Source organism: Drosophila innubila, assembly GCF_004354385.1.
Source record: "Drosophila innubila isolate TH190305 chromosome 3R unlocalized genomic scaffold, UK_Dinn_1.0 2_E_3R, whole genome shotgun sequence".
NCBI lineage: Eukaryota > Metazoa > Arthropoda > Insecta > Diptera > Drosophilidae > Drosophila > Drosophila innubila.
The window spans coordinates 31,309,239-31,328,233 of NW_022995380.1; the positions used below are offsets into that span (position 1 = coordinate 31,309,239).

General features: G+C 34.9%; 1 protein-coding gene across 1 annotated transcript; it reads left to right on the forward strand.

Moving 5' to 3' along the window:
- The first annotated feature begins 1,296 nt into the window (after positions 1 to 1,296).
- Positions 1,297 to 14,401, forward strand: LOC117791770 (ankyrin repeat and sterile alpha motif domain-containing protein 1B). Its single transcript, XM_034631648.1, has 12 exons — positions 1,297 to 1,680; positions 4,490 to 5,381; positions 6,127 to 6,439; positions 7,196 to 7,629; positions 8,385 to 8,625; positions 9,165 to 10,161; positions 11,093 to 11,304; positions 11,358 to 11,705; positions 12,825 to 12,993; positions 13,064 to 13,237; positions 14,028 to 14,159; positions 14,216 to 14,401. Exons 2-12 carry the CDS (start codon positions 4,505 to 4,507, stop codon positions 14,363 to 14,365), a joined length of 4,047 nt encoding a protein of 1,348 aa, XP_034487539.1. The 5' UTR covers positions 1,297 to 1,680; positions 4,490 to 4,504; the 3' UTR covers positions 14,366 to 14,401.
- The last annotated feature ends 4,594 nt before the right edge of the window (positions 14,402 to 18,995 follow it).

Here is an 18,995-nt window from a genome sequence, read left to right on the forward strand (position 1 = left end):
TTCAGATTTTTTTTGTACTATTGTAAATTATAATACAACCAATAATGAACTGCAAAATTATTACAATTGTTGTTAGGTTCATTAATAAAGTTAAGATGTTTTTTCCAATTAATTAATAATTTATTATTATTTGTTTATATATTTTTAATGTGTTTTATTAATTATTTAATTGATATTTTTATTTTTTTTATGTATTATAAAAAACTAAACACACTTTTAATGCCAGGAGTTATTTAAAAACGATTAATTAATACGTTATTATAATTTTTATGCAGTAATTAATCATATTTTATTCAGTATCGTAAGCTGATGAGTTTTTGTAATACAAACATTTTTTAATCTTTATCTTAATATTAAATTAGTATATTTATTAAAATTTATAAAATTACTAAGAGACATCATTAAAAGAAATTCAGCATAACTAATGTATAAAAGCAATAAATAACAAATATAAATACTTAATTATTTATAAACACGGGAGTAAATAAAGCGCGAATTGCAAATAAAGAGAGAAACAAATTTAGTTGCAGCTGTATTATGATTACTAAGTGTTTTATTAATGTATAAAAAATAAAATCTATTTATATATTGAACTATTTAAATTACAGTCTTTATTATGCATATAAAAGGAATCTTTATTTAGTCCAAGTGTATAAATAAATTGTATTTACTTATTTGCATTGCTGCAACTTAGATGTACTATATAAAAAACAAGAGATCAGCTGTAGATACATTTGTATCTATAGAATTCTTATGCAGTTGTGTGGCAACTAAGGCGTTCCCTTTGCCACATTCTTTATCCATGATGACAACTAAGTGAAAAGCTGATACTATTTATACAACATATGCTCTCTCTCTCTCTTTCTCTCTGTCTCTCTCTATAGCTCTGCCTTTCTCTCTCTCTCTATCTGAGATTGTCAGTTTTGCACAACAAAATACGTAAACAAAAGCGTAAATAAACACAAATGAAACATCTATTCTCTGTCTCTACTCCCCTCTCCCCTCTCTACTCTCTACTCTCTTCTCGCCGCTGCTGCTGCTGCTCTCTTTGGACGCTCTTTGGCCCGCATAAGGCGACTGTGGAGACAAAAACAAATCAAGTGAAAGCGCTGAGCAAAAGCAAAAAGTCAAAGCGTAGCCAAAGCTTATTGTATTGTATTTGTATCTACAACTTTCATTGGCTGCCATCTCTCGCAGCAGATACAGATACGAGATACGAGATATTAGATACTAGATACTAGAGTACTACGCATACATTGCACAAGAGACAAAGTGCACGGCGCATGGAGACAGAGAGACAGAGAGAGCAAATTGAGAGTGTGTGTGCTTAAAAAATATGTAACAGAATTTCTTATGGAACTCTGAACTGAAACCCAGACAGACTGACAGTCAGTCAGAGTCAGAGTCACCAGCAGAGCCAACAACGTTGTCAGTGTCGTCGTTGTCGTTGTCGGCAAAACGCGGGCGTAGCAAATTCATTTCGTAAATGGAAATGTGCTGTAGAAAAAAGCAAGAGACGACGACGCGGCAAGCGAATCAAATGAAATTTATTAAATTAAAAAAGCAACAAGAAGACGAAGAAGAAGCAGAAGACGTGCATACGTTGAACAAACGGAAGTGAAAACTAACATAGAGAAATAAATAAATATTTATAGGCAAATAAACTAAACAAAACAAAAGGTAACGAATTGTTCAATTGCACATGAAAATGTATCTGTGAAGTAGCTACAACTCAGTGTGTGAGAGTGTATAGATATGTATATGTGTGTGTGTGTGTGTGTGTGTGTGTGTGTGTGTGTGTATCTGTGTGTACACGCCTTTCGATTGCAGTGTGAACAACAAACGAACTATCAAATTGCCTTCTTTTTTTTTCCACTATCCAAATGAAATTTTCAACCAATTTTCCGGCTTGCATTAAACAATTGAATGAGAGGAAACAGGAAATGCGTGCCAGACAAACTGTCGTCTGGTCAAATTAAAGGAACACTTTTCCCACACATATTGTCTGGCTATTTGCCAACTTGCAGCCTCCTTTCCAACCCTTCTTCCCCCCTCTCGGGTCAATATCCTTTGACCCAATTATGTTGAACACTAGAAATTCATAAGTAAAGTCAATTGACATTTTTTGTTTGCTTCCTATTTTCCAGTTGTTGTTGTCGCCTCAATTTGCTTTTAATGTGCTTCAATTTCCGTGGCTTTTGTATTTGGATTTCTTTGCATAGACAAACAGTTTTCCGCCCCACACCACCACAACACTGCCTTTAAAAAGTATACACGCCTTTGAGTTTTGCATGCAAAATAAAAAAAAAATAAATAAATAAAATGTCACAGTTGGCGTTGTAAGTGGGAGCAGAATGGGAGAGGATGGAGAGAGGGGAAAAGAGGGGTGGTAAGAGCTTAAGGAAGGGTAAAAAGGAAGAAATGGGAGTAAAAAGAGGAAGAAAGCAAGTTAAGTTCGCTCCTGGTGGATGGTGGGCGCGGCAGGACACAAGTCACAGTCTCTCTCTCTCTCTTTCTCTCTGGAGTCACTCTCTCCACAGTTTACTCGCTCTCTCGAACTTTCTCATTCTCTCATTTTTGGGACTTGAGGACGTGCCTAACCTACCTTTTGTTGAATTCTATAGTAGCAATAATAACAGTACGCATGTGTGTGAGCGTATGCGAGTGTGTGTGTGTAGTGTGGTGTGGAGTGTGCACGTGAGTACAAGCGCGTGTGTAAGCAGGTGATTATCTGTTGCAGTCTTGTATTTATCTCATTGGAGCCAAAGTGACAGACGGACAGACGGACCAACTGACAGACGGACAGACAGACTAACAGTCAGACAGCGGGACAGAGGGACAGACAACGTGCTTTCATTTTCTGACTCCCATTGAGGGATATCAAATGACAGACACGCTGCTAAACGGTACTATGGACAGAGTTTAACAACACTGGATAAAATGGAATATAAGAATTACCATAATTAAATTTAATTTATTTCACTTAAGCAAATTAGTAATGATTAATTATCATTTATAGAATATAGGCAATACAAGCACCCAAAAGTATGCAGTAGTTTTTATTAGGTAGTAATTTTTATAAAGTACTTTAATAGAAATTTGATTCATGGAAAGATGTAGAAAAATTTTCGTTGTGACTTTTAAAATATTCTCAAATTGACAAATGTATTGACAAATGAAAATTTTAAGCCCTTTGGGTAGAAAAATCGACTCCTTGTTAAATTATAATCTCCCAATTTGTCCCATTGTAGGCGTCAAAGATACTTAAAACACATTTCAGTATATAAAAAGCACTTCATCAGCAATGAAGCTGGAGCAGACTCAGAGGCACTTCAACCTCCACTCCTCCCACAGGACTCTTTTGGCCTGGTCGGGTATCTTATTGTGCAATTTTTATATTTTTATGCCCTTAGACATAGATTGTGTGGGATTGAATGTGTGGGGGTGTCACAGCAAAGTCATTAGAGCTAAAAGGCGACCCGAGCTAAAAGCCACAAAGCCAACGGCGTTTTAATGAAGCACTTTTCGCAGTCATAATTCGTTTTAAGAAAGCCCACACAACACACTCCCCCAAATGGAGGGGTTGTCGATTTTTCAAAAGCGATTAAAATCATGTTAAGAGTTATTAAGAGTTAAGAGTAATTCCATTAAGAACTGTAGTGCTTACAATTTTTAAAATCAAATTTAATTTAATCAATAATTTAAATAATTTATCATTACTAAATACTTGTGATACAAAAAAAAATCATAACGTATTTTTGCAAAAGCGATTTTTAACTACCTTAATTCGATGACTTTTTTGACTATCAATCAATTTGATGAAAACCATTGTTATGAAATATTGAACAACTCAACTCTCACTTGATTTTGCATCAAAATTTTAAAATTCAATTTCTTTCGATAACTGTCAGTTTATTTTTCCAAGCTTTTCCCTTGACACTTTTCACAAAACTTCAAACTGTCATAACTCGGTCAAAACTTAACCGATTTTCAAGCGGAATATCACTTTTATCAATTTTTGGTCACTATATTAGTTCTGCATTAAAAATTAAAAAATTATTTTTTTTTAGTAATTGTCCATTTTTTCCATACTTTCCCCATGACACTTCGTCAAAAACTTCATAGTCAACTTTTTTTTCTGGAACATTTTCGAAAATTTCAAACTAGCATACCTTTTACAAATCTTAACCGATTTCCAAGCGGAATGTAAATTTTATCATTATTTGAAATTTATTTTGATTGTGCATCAGAAATTTTGAAATAAAATGTTCTTGCAACGATGTCCATTTTTTTTACCTTGACACTTTTTCATTAAATCCATTTACAAAAATCTGTCAGAACTTTGTAAAATCTGTGTCAATTTTAACAATATTTAACCTCTGTTTTAATTATGAATAATATAAGCCAACTTTTTTTCTTGTAAGTTGGAAAGTTGCACAAAATTCTTAACTCTTATTTACAATGTCTAATGCTCAATTTATTTCTACAGCAACGCACAGCAGCTATGGGCAAGGATCAGGAGTTTCTGGAGGCGGCGAGGAACGGGAACATCAGTCACATCGAGAAGGTGCTCTCGCAGAAGGGGAAGCGGGCGGGGCCGTTGGCGAGTCTGCGGCGCACAGGGGTTAATGTCCAGGACAGCGGTGGCTACTCGGCACTGCATCATGCCTGTCTCAATGGGCATGAGGATATTGTGAGGCTGCTGCTGGCACACGAGGCATCCACAAATCTACCCGACTCGCGAGGATCTTCGCCACTGCATCTGGCTGCTTGGGCCGGAGAGACGGACATTGTGAGGTTGCTGCTGACGCAGCCGTATCGTCCGGCCAGTGCCAATCTGCAGACCATTGAGCAGGAGACGCCGCTGCATTGTGCCGCCCAACATGGTCACACTGGCGCCTTGGAGCTGCTGCTGTACCACGATGCGGATCCCAATATGCGCAATTCTCGCGGCGAGACGCCTCTGGATCTGGCTGCCCAATATGGTCGCCTGCAGGCGGTGCAGATGCTCATCCGTGCGCATCCCGAACTCATCTCACATCTCAGCACGGCGGCCCTGGAGAATGCAACTCCGTCGCCCTCATCGCCATCGTCGCCCTCGCGCCACATCTTTGCCCACACCTGTCTGCATCTGGCCAGTCGCAATGGCCACAAGAATGTGGTCGATGTTCTTCTTGCTGCCGGCGTCTCGGTGAATCTATTGACGCCCTCGGGCACGGCGCTCCATGAGGCGGCTCTCTGTGGCAAGGAGAATGTGGTGCGGACTCTGCTGCGGGCTGGCATCGATCTATCGGCCACAGATAACGAGGGACGCACCGCCTTGGATATACTACGCGAATTTCCACCTCATGTGACCAAGCACATTATTGCCGTGATCAACAGTACGTATACGTAACGAACTTAAAGAGTTTTTACTGTAGAAACTTTACGCAAATTATCATAAATTATGGTTTAATTTTATATTGCTTTTATTATGTGGTTAAACTATTTTTAAAACAAGAAAATTCTGTAGAAACTAATATTATGTATACTCATAATAATTCACTGTATAATTCAATTAAATAATGTTGATTATAGCATGATATTTTTTAATATTACTTATTATTATTTTTTAATTTTAGTCTCATATTTAAATGTAATTAAAAGTTGTGTGAAAGAAGGAGTTATGTTTAATTTACATTTACCACATATATTTTTAATAGTGACCTCTTTAAGTAACTATTTTTATTTTAATAAATTTCTCAGTGACTCACAGTGCGTATGCGTAATCTGCTAAAGCATTACCCACAATTATGTGAGAAGAGAAAGAAAACCAGTATATTTTTAAATGAGATGTGTCAGATATCTTAAGGTTTATTTCAAATGAATTCAACAAATAACGTATACGTAATATTGCTTACAATGCGAATAATTATACTTTCTTTTGCGAATATATTTATCTATAAATTGTGTCATTTTTTTATGATTGTGCTGATTTTACTAGTTCAACTTGTTAACAATTTTATTAAATTTAATTTTAATATGATAAGCCATACGTATACGCAATTTATTAACAAGACTGTAAATACTGTGAAGAACTTCTTTATATTTTATAAATAATAATTAAATACCTTTTATTTACTAAAGATTTTCGTCACCAAATGGAGACGGATGAGGTGGACGAGGTCATCTATCGGCAGCACTCAAGTTCAGGGCGTGGTCAGGGCAACAATCAAGCACAATCGCAACCGCACAACAACTACAATCACTATCACTTCAACTCGAACAATCACTTGCTGAACCACTCGCACTCGATGCAACAGTCCGGCTACAGTAAACAACGACTAAGTGCGGGAAATGGAGGACACTACAATGGCGGCAAGTCCTTGGACAGTGCACTGCAGCCGGAGGACAGATTCTATCAGGATCTCAATGCTCACTCGCCATTGCACATACAGAAGTAAGCACAAAACAAGAAGGAAAGAAGATTTGATACCCTTGAAGAGTAATAACCCTTTGTGCTGCTTTCTTCACTAGCGCGGACTGCCTTTCGCAGTGATATAAATCTTCAACCGATTGTTGCTATAAGAACTAGTAGTCCAATATTAGTCGAATTTCATCAGGATACATGGGACAACTGTATATTTAGGGACTTGATTTTAGATATTTCAGAAAACCGATTTTTTTTCATACTAAAGGTTGATTTTCGAACGATTATTCTTATGACAGCTATATGATAGTAATCCAATTTAAATCAAATTTGGTCAGAATGTATAAGGCTATATAAAATGCGTGAATATTGTTAGTGAATATTGTTGAAATATCTCAAAAAACCAAAAAGGTTTTTTATACGAAATGACAGCTATATGATATAGTAATCCGACTTGAACCAAATTTGCTCAGAATGTATTAGACTATATATAATTTATAACTGGTGAATCTTGTTGAAATATTTCAAGTAGTAGTTCGATTCAGTCACATTTGCCATATTTAATGCTTGCAGCAAAAAGGAAGGAACTTTGTCAAGTTTCATCAAGATATCTGCAATATTAAGGAACTAACTTGCATAGAAATAGAACAAGAGCAAAAAACAATCAAGAATTTATATTATTTACGATGCATTACATATTTGTGGACAATATTTGAATACCCACTTAAAATACATTGAATTGACTTTATTTTTGTGACTTGACTGAATATGTTCTTCTTTCCATAGCGATATGGGAGGTGGCTATAGCGTGAGTCCCTCGTCCTCGCTGAGCAGCTTCGAGCCGGCCTCCGTTTCGCCCCGTTCCCGCTGCTCCACCGGCGGAGGCACACAGCCCCTGCAGATGAGCACCTTTGCACCCAGTGGTCCACCAAAGAAGCCGCCACGTCGCAATCTTTCCGTCTCACCAACGCATGCCGGACCAGGACAACAATTCAGCTACAGTTCAAAATCGAGTCAGGGTCAAGGTCAGCAGCTACGACGACGTCCTCCGCCCACCGACAGTCCGTACTCGCACCAGAGTCACGGCAGTGTCGGAGGCATGAGTTTCGACGAGACTCAACTCCGGGAAAGACAACGCAGTGATCGACTCTATGCCAGTGACCGGCAGAGCACCAGATCCGTGGCCGCTGTTGCCGGAGGCATGAATCTCAGTTCCAGCAGTGAGTTAACAAATGCCCTACCTTTTATTATACACTCAATATTTTAAAAATATTTCAATAATCTCAATACACAGCTTATAATGTTGGCATAACTTTGTTAAAACTTAACCGATTTTCTTGCGGAATGTCAATTTAATAATTATTTGAGCTCTTATTTGATTCTGCATCAAAATTTCATTTTGTTGAAAAAATTAATATTTTTTGATCACTGTCGACTTTTCCATACCTTGGCCTTGACACTTTTTCCGAAACTTCAGTCTAGCATAACTTTGTCAAAACTTAACCGATTTACTTGTGGAATGTCAATTTTATCATTATTTGAGCTCTAATTTGATTCTGCATCAAAATTTCATTTTGTTGAAAAAATTAATATTTTTCGATCACTGTCCACTTTTCCCATACCTTGGCCTTGACACTTTTTCCGAAACTTCAGTGTAGCATAACTTTGTCAAAACTTAACCGATTTACTTGTGGAATGTCAATTTTATCATTATTTGAGCTCTTATTTGATTCTGCATTAAAATTTCATTATGTTGAAAAAATTAATATTTTTCGATCACTGTCCACTTTTTCCATACCTTGGCCTTGACACTTTTTTAGAAACTTGAATCTTGCGCAACTCTGTCAAAACTTAACCGATTTACTTGCGGAATGTAATTTTTTTTTTTTGTTTGGCAATTAATTTAATACACCATCAAAATATATATAATTTTGAAATTAAATATTTTAATAATGATTCCATTTTTTGCCTTTAGATGACATGCTGGATCGTCAGTGTAGCAGCTCGGAGCTCAACAGTGAGACAAGTGTGCCGAACTCAAGCGGAGAATCACCAGCTCCTGGCTCACATAATGCTACTAATTCCATGAAGCGGCCCATTCCTGCCCAGCGGAGTGCCTCCACTAAGTTATCCAAGGAGCTGCTCAAATCCTGCGAGAATGCCACACTCAAGTCCTATAATCCCAATCGGAAATTGAAGCGTAATCGCAATAGCTGGTAAGTTAATGATTAAGTAATAATTTAAGATAATAATAATAAAATGTATTTCTCATTAAGATGTTAATTACTAAAACCGAAAATCTCGATCTGAATATAAATTTTATTTCTCAAGTCCGAAAATTTTAATATTATAAGTTCAAAAAGATTTTAATGCATTAGCCATTTAATTTGAATTAATAAGGAATATAAGTTTAATGAGCTTTTTTCTAAAATAATGTCCTAATACACAGGTTTTCTAAATTATTATGTGAGAAATTACCGTGGGAAAAAGTTTTAATACGGAGATCCGAACGTTTATTAAAAAAGTTCTTACCTTATTATAGTAAATCTGAATTTTTATCTGATTCCATTAAATTTATAAGTATAATTTTAAATTAATTAGAAAAAATAAAATAAAAATTAAAAAAAAAATTTTAGAATCAAAAATTCTGATTTTGTAGTGGTTTAAAGTTAGTTTTAGTATGTATATATAAATAATGCTTTTGTGCAATTAATCTCTGAGTCTCTCTCTCTCTCTCTTTTACTCTCCTTCTTAGCTCTCTCAATGTGCCCGAGAAGCCGGAGGTCGGTGAGCAGAACTGTGATCCCAAACAGCAAATTCCAAGCAGTCCGACGCACTACAAGCAACCACCGACTCCGGATCATCCACCTCCCAGCTCCAGTCAGGCCGAGCGCACCATCCATGAGCGGATTCGTCCGCTGAGCCAGGAGTACAAGCGTCGTTCAGCTCTGCTTCAGCTGCAGGCGGCGCAGCAGCTAATGATCGAGACGGGATCATCGCCGTCGAAGCTGCTGCCGACACTGGGAACTCCGGGTTACGACTATGATGATACGGTGACGGTGGTGCCACGTTGTCCCGCACCTTCATCCGGCTCACTGAGCTCCAACATTTCTTGCTCGGATCACAGTCTCTCACTGTCCACGGATTATGTGGAGGAATTTGTCAGCGATGTTCCATTTGCTGGCCTGCTCAAGGGCTCCACACAGCACAAGGAGCGGAAGGAACAGGAGCAGTACAAACAGGAGCTAATCCCACAGCTGCCACGTACGCGTCCTCCGATTGCCACAAAGCCGCAGGTGCCGGAAAGGAAATTTGTAAAACCACCGACGACGCCGTCACAACACAGTGCAGAGATCAAGCTGGAGACAAATGGCAACGCTGACAGCGAGAATGCTCCTCGAAGAGCAGACAAGTCACCAGTGAAGTCAGTCGTCAGATCACCAGCCAAATCGCCAGCCAAATCGCCAGCGAAATCACCAATCAGCGGTCAATCCATAGCACGCAATTCCCTCAAGCTGTTGAGTCCCTTCAACGCGGAGGAAGCGCGCAAAAAGATCTCCGAGATCATTGAGAATTTCGGCAGTGGCATCCTTAACACCAACATAACGCCCACCCACGACATTGAGCTGGACTTTGAGGACCTCGAGGTGCTTCCTGAGCGACGCGAGTTGGCCGTGAGACTTCGCAACGCGGGGTTGCTGCATCTCGAGAGGATTCTCTTTGAGAACGGCTACGACAACTTCAAATTTATGGTAAGTTTTTTTTTTTTTTTTAAATTTATTTATCAATTTCAAACGATACAGTATTGCTACTTTTATATTATTGCGCTAGAAATTGATGTATAATATTATTATAAGTCTAACAATTATTATTTTAACATTTAAATGAATTTATATTTGTTTTTATTTACAAAGATTTTCTTATACAAATTTGTAATTGTGATTGTATATTATTTTAAATGTGTGTCTTTATTTTTATTTTATTTTTTTTGAATCGAGATTTTTTGTTATTAATTTGAAATATTTCTTTTAATGTTTTCTTTAATATTTAAATAATATACAACAATCAATATAACAATATATAACGATCTTATAACAATTCTAGTTTTTTTTATTACCAATACAAAAGTTAAACTTTTTTTTACTTTTATTAAAATTTTACTATTGAATTTTATTTTTTAATAAAGATAGTCAAACAATGTTTTCTTTAATATATAAATTACATGATTGATCTTATAACAAGTCTAGTTTTTTTTATTACTAATACAAAAATTAAACTTTTTTTGACTTTTATTTAAATTTTATTATTGAATTTTGTTTTTTAATAAAAATAGTCAAACAATTTTTATTGAAAATATTAGTTGATTTTAATAATTTGATTAAAGTTGGCATTAGAAATTAGAAGCTATATCAGATTTTAATCAACGAAAATTGAAGTTATTAAAAATTCCTTATTTTATATAAATTTATTAGTTATATGTGAACAGCATTTGCTATTAATTAAAAATGAAATATTTTCTTTTAATTAAAAATACTAAATAGTAAAATAAAAAATAATTCGTTTTTAACTGATTTATAAATACTTTAAAATATTTTAAAAAATTCAATTTTTGTTCGTGAATCACCTTATCAACTCATGTTTATTATAGTAATAAAATTAAATAAATATGTCACTTGTTTTTAGCGCAATGTTTTTGAGGAGCCGGACATTCCGCTGTTGCACATTCCAGAGCGAGATGCCACAAAACTCCTAAGATTCGTGGAGACCTTGCCTCCAGCGGAGTTCCTGCCACAGGTGCCCTTCAAGACGCAGCAGGAGAACAAGCAACTGGGCGTGGCCAGCCTCCAACAGTGGCTGCACAGCATTTCCCTGCCCGAGTATCTAGAGTTCTTCAAGTGAGTATTGAAAACAAATTCCAAAAGATTTACTTACTATATTTTACTTGCAGCAAGCATCTGTACAACACCATTGAAAGTGTCTGTGGCGTTTGGGATGTGGAGTTGCAGACTGTGCTGGAAATTAATAAGCTGGGACACCGCAGACGCATCCTGCAATCCTTGGCCTACATCCGACAGATGCGAGAGTCCAAGTCACAGAAGACACCGCTGGCCGAGAACAACGAGACCAACAAAATGACAACGAATGGCAACAAGGAAGCAACGGCAACTGCACAAACAACAACAGCAACAACAACAAACACTGCAACTGCATCCAACAACCACCAAACACAAACACCGCAGACAAACACAAATGCTTTGCCGCATCGCAATTCCATCACGGGATATCGCAAAAATCGGTGAGTGAAAGCTGAAAAATTGCATTTAAATAATTTATATTTATTATTATTATTTTTGGATACCCTCAACTTTTTTCAAATAAGTTATAGTTTAATCTTCTCATTTTTCATATTCACTGATCATATTAATGACTAGGTTTACAATGTCAGCATACTTAATTACTCCTTCCAGCTTAAAAGGCTTTTGAATACCACTTTAATTTTCAATTTTTACAGTAAATATTTTTTAAATTCAATATAAAAGTTTTATATATTAAAAATGTTTTCAAAAAATACAAAGTTAGAGTTATGTATAGATATTTAAATAAAATTGAAAACATCATTTATAATTTAAAGATTATTTTATAAAATCGACAATAAAAGTTATATATAATTTTTTTAATAAAAATTCAAAACAAATTGATTTTTGACACTTATTGTAAAAAAAAGTCGGAAAGACTAAAGTCGAGATGCCGATCATAGAATACCCGTTACTTATTTCAATAAATATCAGAGAATTGTATAGAAATTACTACCTAATAAAAACTACTGCATACTTTTGGGTGCTTGAGTTGCCTTAACTTTGGTTAGCTATTACTGCCGTTCTACTCGTCCGACCTTGCTGAGATTAAGTGAGATAATAAATAATATTAATAGCTTACGTTAAATACATTTCAACGAACACAATATACCCTTTTACTTATTTTTTAAGTAACGGGTATGAAATGGTTCTGATTTCTCATGATTTTTTAATTAAATACATTTCAGCGAACACAATATACCCTTTTACTTATTTTTTAAGTAACGGGTATAAAATAATTCTGATTTCTAATGATTTTTTAATTTTTAATAACTTTGGTTAGCTATTACTGACTTTCTACTCGTACGATCTTGCTGCAATTAAGTGAGATAATAAATAATATTAATAGCTTCATTAAATACATTTCAGCGAACACAATATACCCTTTTACTTATTTTTTAAGTAACGGGTATAAAATAATTCTGATTTCTAATGATTTTTTAATAAATTGTTAATACATAGTAGATTTCTAATGATTTTTTAATTAATTAGTACATATTTTTTTTATTTTTGATCTTGGTTAAGTAGTAAATAAATAAATAAATATTTCCCCTTGACAGTCCTGCACCACAACCACCTTCAATGGCGGCACAAAAAGCGGCTGCTGCCCCACTGCAAATACGTGCACCCTCGGAGCTGCTGTTGGGATTGCCGGCCAACATGCGCACCACCCAGTGGCGCCACACGGCGCAAACTCTACTCAATGAGCACATCAAATACGAGGTTCAGGTGAGTCTATTAGCCAACAACTCCAAAACTAACTCTAATTATTGTAATTCTTCATTTCGCCACTTGACAGTACCTCGGCTCAACGGTTGTGAAAGAACTACGTGGCACAGAGTCCACCAAGAAGTCCATACAAAAGCTGAAGGCGTCCTCCAATGAGGGGCAGGAGGAGATTGGCAAACAAGGCGCACCACTCACCCTGGCCATTTGTCATCGCGGCGTGGAGTTCATCGATGTGGCAAGCAAGGTAAGTGCACCATAAAACCAACAAGACAACCATTTACTTGCCCCTATGCTAGAAAACAAATGCTAGAACAAGTTTTAATTTTTTGAGTGCTCCCAGACAATTAACACTTTAAAATTTATTCTATATTTTAAATTGTAAAGGTTAAAATTTTTAGTTATCCAATTTTTAAGCATTAAATTTTATCAAAACTTAATATCTTTATTTTTTCTTATGAAATCGTTTTTAAATCTTACTAATTTACTATATAATAATTTCGTAAAAGTAATTCAAAAGTATAAATAATTTGATTAAAATTGAAATAAATATTATTCATATCAATTTCAATCTTAAGACTGACAAGAAAAATGAAATTAATTATCTCAGATATATCCGAGACTTTCTCATTTAAACAGAATTTTTTTCAGATTTTTTGTATGACTCCTTAACTACTAATTGTGATACCCCATTTTTCAAGACATTTTAACTATTATTTTTAATTTTTGAAAAGAAGATACCTAGGTTTACCTTTTGTAAAGTGTTTTCTTTTGTTCTGCTGTGCTTTACAAGGGTATTAGATCTTCGGTGTGTCCAATATAAACATGTATTTATTTATATTTTTTTACAAAGAACATTTCTATTTATTTTCTTCAAAACTGGTTAACTAATCTTCATCATAACTAATGTTATTTTCAAGTATTTTAATATTATTCACGATATTCCATAATTATTGTCTTCTTGTTATTTTGTAAGAGTTATTATGTCAGTTAAATAATTTAATTTAATTTAAAAAAAAAAATCTTTATATTTACAGCGCATCATTTGCGAGCATGAGATACAAAATATAAACTGCGCTTGCCAGGATTCCGAGGATCTGCGACACTTTGCCTACATCACCAAGGAGCTGGACATGCACTATTGTCATGTGTTCCTTGTGCCCAGCACGGTGAGTAACTCTGATTTGATTCTCCAAGCCGATTATATGGTGATTATCATTTGTAGGATAAGGCTAGCGAGATAATCCTGACACTGGGCCAGGCCTTTGAGGTGGCCTATCAGCTGGCACTGCGGGATGGCATTGCCACAACTCCAGCATCGCTGCTCGACAATGGGATGCTCCAGGGTGAATACTGTGGCGGTGGCAGCAAATAGAGACAGGAGCTGGCCACCGCCCAGGCCCAGAAACAGTTACAGATACAGAATCAGAAACAGAATCAAACATTGGCCATCCGATCGAGCCACAATCGGAGTCACAGTCGGAGTCGCAGTCTCTGCGCCAAACTATTTTGCCTGACCAACTATGGGGCGCTCTTCAAGCTCTAGTCGCAGATAATCCTTTGATTCCTTGATCCTAGTCCTTGCGCATTTTGACTTTTATACAGATGTTTTTTTAATTTTAATCGAACAAAAAGACTTTTAAGCAAAAGGCACAATTTTTTAAATGAAACGCACCCAGAATGAAACTGAGAAAAAGCTTTGAACTTTCAAGAATCATTCATAAATCCATCGAAACAACATTTGAAACGTAAATAATGCATTTATAAAAAAAAAAAAACAAATCCAAAAAACATTTTGCAATTGCATTTAATTAAACTTAATAACGTTTAGAAAATTTTAGCTATATCCAAACTAAAACCAAGAACAAAAATCTAAAGTATAAAAATTTATTAACATATTGGCATATAAACAATTTTATTGATGTTAAAAGCTCGAATTTGAATCGGAAATTAAAGCGAAAAATTGAGAAAAGCAATGAAAATTCATATCGATATATCGCATAAATATATATATTAAAAACTGGGCATATACAAGCGACTAAATATATATGAATATCTGAATAATACAATGATTATTAAACGGAACTGTGCGTGTTGTTATATAATTTTAATAAATCAAACATATTTAACAATTTAACAAACTCAAAACATAACAAATGCTAAACTCTAATCAAATTAAATGCAACGCAAAAAAAAAAACTCCAAAAAAGTTATAAGCAAATCTGCTTACAAAATAAACTATCAATAATAATTTAGTTGATAAAAACTAATTGAAGCATTTTATATATTGTTTAGAAATTTTTAAAAATGTTTTTAGCTGGTCCTTTAGTTGTTATTGGGACAAACACAAATTGTTTATAATTTTAAATTGATTTGAGGCAAAGCCTTGTTGTTGTTTGTCATTTGTTTTTTATGCTTATTATCATTAACATTATTATTTAAATGGAATTTCAACAAGATTTCTCTCAATGTGTGCAATGCTTTAAATGTTAGCCTGCTTTACGGTACAACAATGTTCATAAGAAGTACCTATCCATAAGAAAATAATGATAAAAATCGACTAATAATAATTGTGCATTTTCTGTAAGTTTGTTATGCAAATCGCGAAAAATATATATACATACAAACAAACATATTCAACAGGCTAGCGCATAACTAATGAAGTTTAATAGCAAACTATGCATAAATAATTATAGCAAAATCGAACAAACAAATACAACAAAATAGAAAACGAAATAATAAAATAAACATGTTTACCAAAAAAAAAAAAAAACGAAAAAAATAGAAAATAAAATCTAAATGGAAACCTGTAAACCTGATTTGTCTTTGTCAAATTGCATAAACAAGTTTATCAAAAATACTTGAAACAAATTAAAATAAATAATAACAATATACACACATTCATGACACTCATACAGATGTACCACTAACAACAACAAACAAACAAACAACCCTAAAAACAAATACGATAGCTATTACTAAATAAATGCATAAATAAATACAACAACTCGCATTTGTAATTTAATGAACCCAGCAATTGTTTATCCTCATCTCTCTCACACTCACTCTATCTATATCAATATCTCTATCTCTTTCCCCTTCTCTGTCTCTGTGTCTGTCTCGTGTCAATTATGCCGCACTTTCCCACAGTCCTCTGCCATCACATTCAGCTCCAGTACAGAACGCAGATCATTTACACAAATTGACCGCGAGCCGGTTTTTTTTTTTTTAACTTTTTTTTTTTTTGCTGTACATCTTGTTGGTTTTTTATAAGGCTAAATGCGTTAAGCATTTGATCATACGAATATTAATTGGCAAAACACCAAAGCGCAGCTCCGGGCCTCGACACCGACTCCAACTGCAACTTTAACTCCAACTTCGACTTCTAGTTGGACTCTGACTCTGCGGACTCTACGGACACACACGCACACATACGCAGGGGCTTAGACGGGAGTGGAAATGGGGACAAGTCCCCCCCCCCCCAAAGCCTATAATATAAAGAAAATATTCTGGAAAACTTTTTACTTATTCTCTTATAAAATTCTTATAAATTCTCGAGGTATATGCATGGCATTTAGTATGAGAATTCTAAAAATTCAAAAAGTTTTCTTTACTATAAAATATAAATTATTTTAACAGAAAAATAAATAAAAATATTTTTTAATATTTTAAAAAGTCCAATGATACTCACTGGATATTATTTAATTGTTCTAAAAGATAAAATCCGCTAAAATAAAATACGAAAAGAATTAAAAATTTAAGTAGGACTTTCCTTTTTATCAAACACAATTGTCAACTATTTTGACTATCAAAACAATTACTTAAGTACCCCCCATTTACAAATAGACTACGCCCTTGCACACGCGCTAATGTTGCCAGCAATAAGTTGCGGCGTGCGTCAAATGTTGCCAAGCGAAAACACGATAGCGCAATAGTTGGCAACGCGACTGGACATGAAGTGAGTGCGGAGTGGAGAGTGGAGAGTGGGCAGTGGAGAGGGGATTTGATGCGAGCAGCCAGAATGACGACGACGACGTCGCTCTGAGCATCACCTGGTCATCTTCTCCATCTCGTTCATCTTCTCTCCATCCGTCTCTTTCTCAGCGTGCTTGATGCTGCCGCATCTTGCGTTTAACGGTTTAAATTATTTCGCTGCAACTCGCTAGCGTGCAATTTGTGGCGCACAGCTTATCACAATTTCATTATTACAAGTATTATTATTATTATTTACTATTACTATTACTATTGCCATACCAAATGCACAGACTGAGACAGAGCAATATACTTGTAATTGAAATTGCGTGACTTTATTCTTTGATTTCGACATTTCACGTTATGTTTGTGCTTTTGCCAATGCAAAGGAAGCTAACACACACACACACACACACACACACACACATTGGTGAACTTTCATTTCAACAGCAAGCAACAAACCAAACGAAAGCAAACAAAGCAAGCAGTTGTCAAAGCTGTGCGCCTGTTACAAATGCGAGCAAGCAGCGCAATGTTTGCCCAGCCCTTGTAAATGTGAACTACTCTTTGCACACACGTGTGTGTCTATGTGTGTGTCTTGCATTAGAGTGAGTGTGACGGCGAGTGTGTGCAAGTCATGTGTATTATCAACATGCGCTGTGCTCAAGCAGTTCGTCGTCCCCCTCTGCCCAATGCTGTGCGCCTGCTCGAAATTGTACCAAAAAAATCGCTGTCCGTTCATAAAACGCACATCTGGCGAGTCTCTGAAACGCTAGCGATTCGCGTTATCGCCAAGCAGCTCACAAAATTGCTTGCCACAACTGTTTTATTCAATTTAATCGAATTATTTTGCAGAAATTACTAAAAGAACTTGTAAAACTTATTGGATATATTTTAGGCACATTTATTCAATATAAACTTGAATTTTATATGGCAGCTATTTTCGTATTTTTAATTAATTTATATGCTTTATTTATATAAATAAATATATAAGCATTGAAGTAATTGGTCTTAATTATTCGAGAACATTGTTGAGTACTGTTATTCTTCCAAAAAAAAAAAATTCTTTTTATATTTACTTATATTTATTATTCTTGATTTATTTATTTACCATCAACAGCAGTGAGTAAGCAATTGAGTTTTATTAAATCAGTTTTGCAGTAATAAACGTCTTTGAGAACATTTATTTTGAAATAAAAAGCAAACTTCAGCGGAATTTATAAAGAAAAAGTCAACAATAATTTTAACAAAAAAAAGAAAGCTCTTCAAAGACTTTAATTTTTAAAAAAAACCGGGAAAATTATTACATTATAATTTTCATTTATTCTTTGATCTGAATCTTTACTTTAATTTTAAGCCGTATTTTATATTAAAAGGTATAACTTTATCTTGCTTATTTTTGTTTTCACTTACGGAATATAAATTTTAAAATTTATATTTGTGTCGACTGCTTTTAGTAAATAATCTAAAAATGAAAGTTATTATATATTCTGTTTGATTTCTATGAGCGTATTTTCTCAATGCAAAAATTAATGCAATGTTCCTCACTAAAGAAACGGTTGCGATTTCCACCACAATTGGAGTAAATGAATATCTCGCAACGTCTGTGTATGGAATTATGAAACCACAATGAACGATGTCCCTTACAGTTGCCATATTCTGGCTTGGCGGTGCAAATGCCTGCAAGTACAGGATATCTATATAGTCGAGCAACAGACTGTGCAACATTACAACACTTACGTGTTCTAAGCATTTCTTTGGTTATTTTCTCTTCACTTTCCAAGCCCGCAAAGATCAATGAAATTGGCAATATACAAAATAAAGCTAACAACACTTTCATTTTGCTTCCGATAGAAACTAAATTATTTCAACAGCAACCGTTTTCTATTTAAGAAAAAGTCTTAGTTAATGAAAATGTGTTTATTTTAATCAGCAAATGTCAAGGGACATTTAAGTTAAATTTAACAGCTTTTGAAAATATTAATATAATACAAAATTGTTTTCTTTTAAATTTTTTATTTATTGCAGTTGCT

What these genes read in the sequence shown, in the direction of transcription:
- LOC117791770 (XM_034631648.1), top strand. Translation starts at nt 4,505, where the DNA reads ATGGGCAAGGATCAGGAGTTTCTGGAGGCGGCGAGGAACGGGAACATC. An exon ending in ACGACAACTTCAAATTTATG is followed by an intron (nt 10,162 to 11,092) that starts GTAAGTTTTTTT and finishes ACTTGTTTTTAG; the next exon opens with CGCAATGTTTTTGAGGAGCC. An exon ending in TCATCGATGTGGCAAGCAAG is followed by an intron (nt 13,238 to 14,027) that starts GTAAGTGCACCA and finishes TTATATTTACAG; the next exon opens with CGCATCATTTGCGAGCATGA.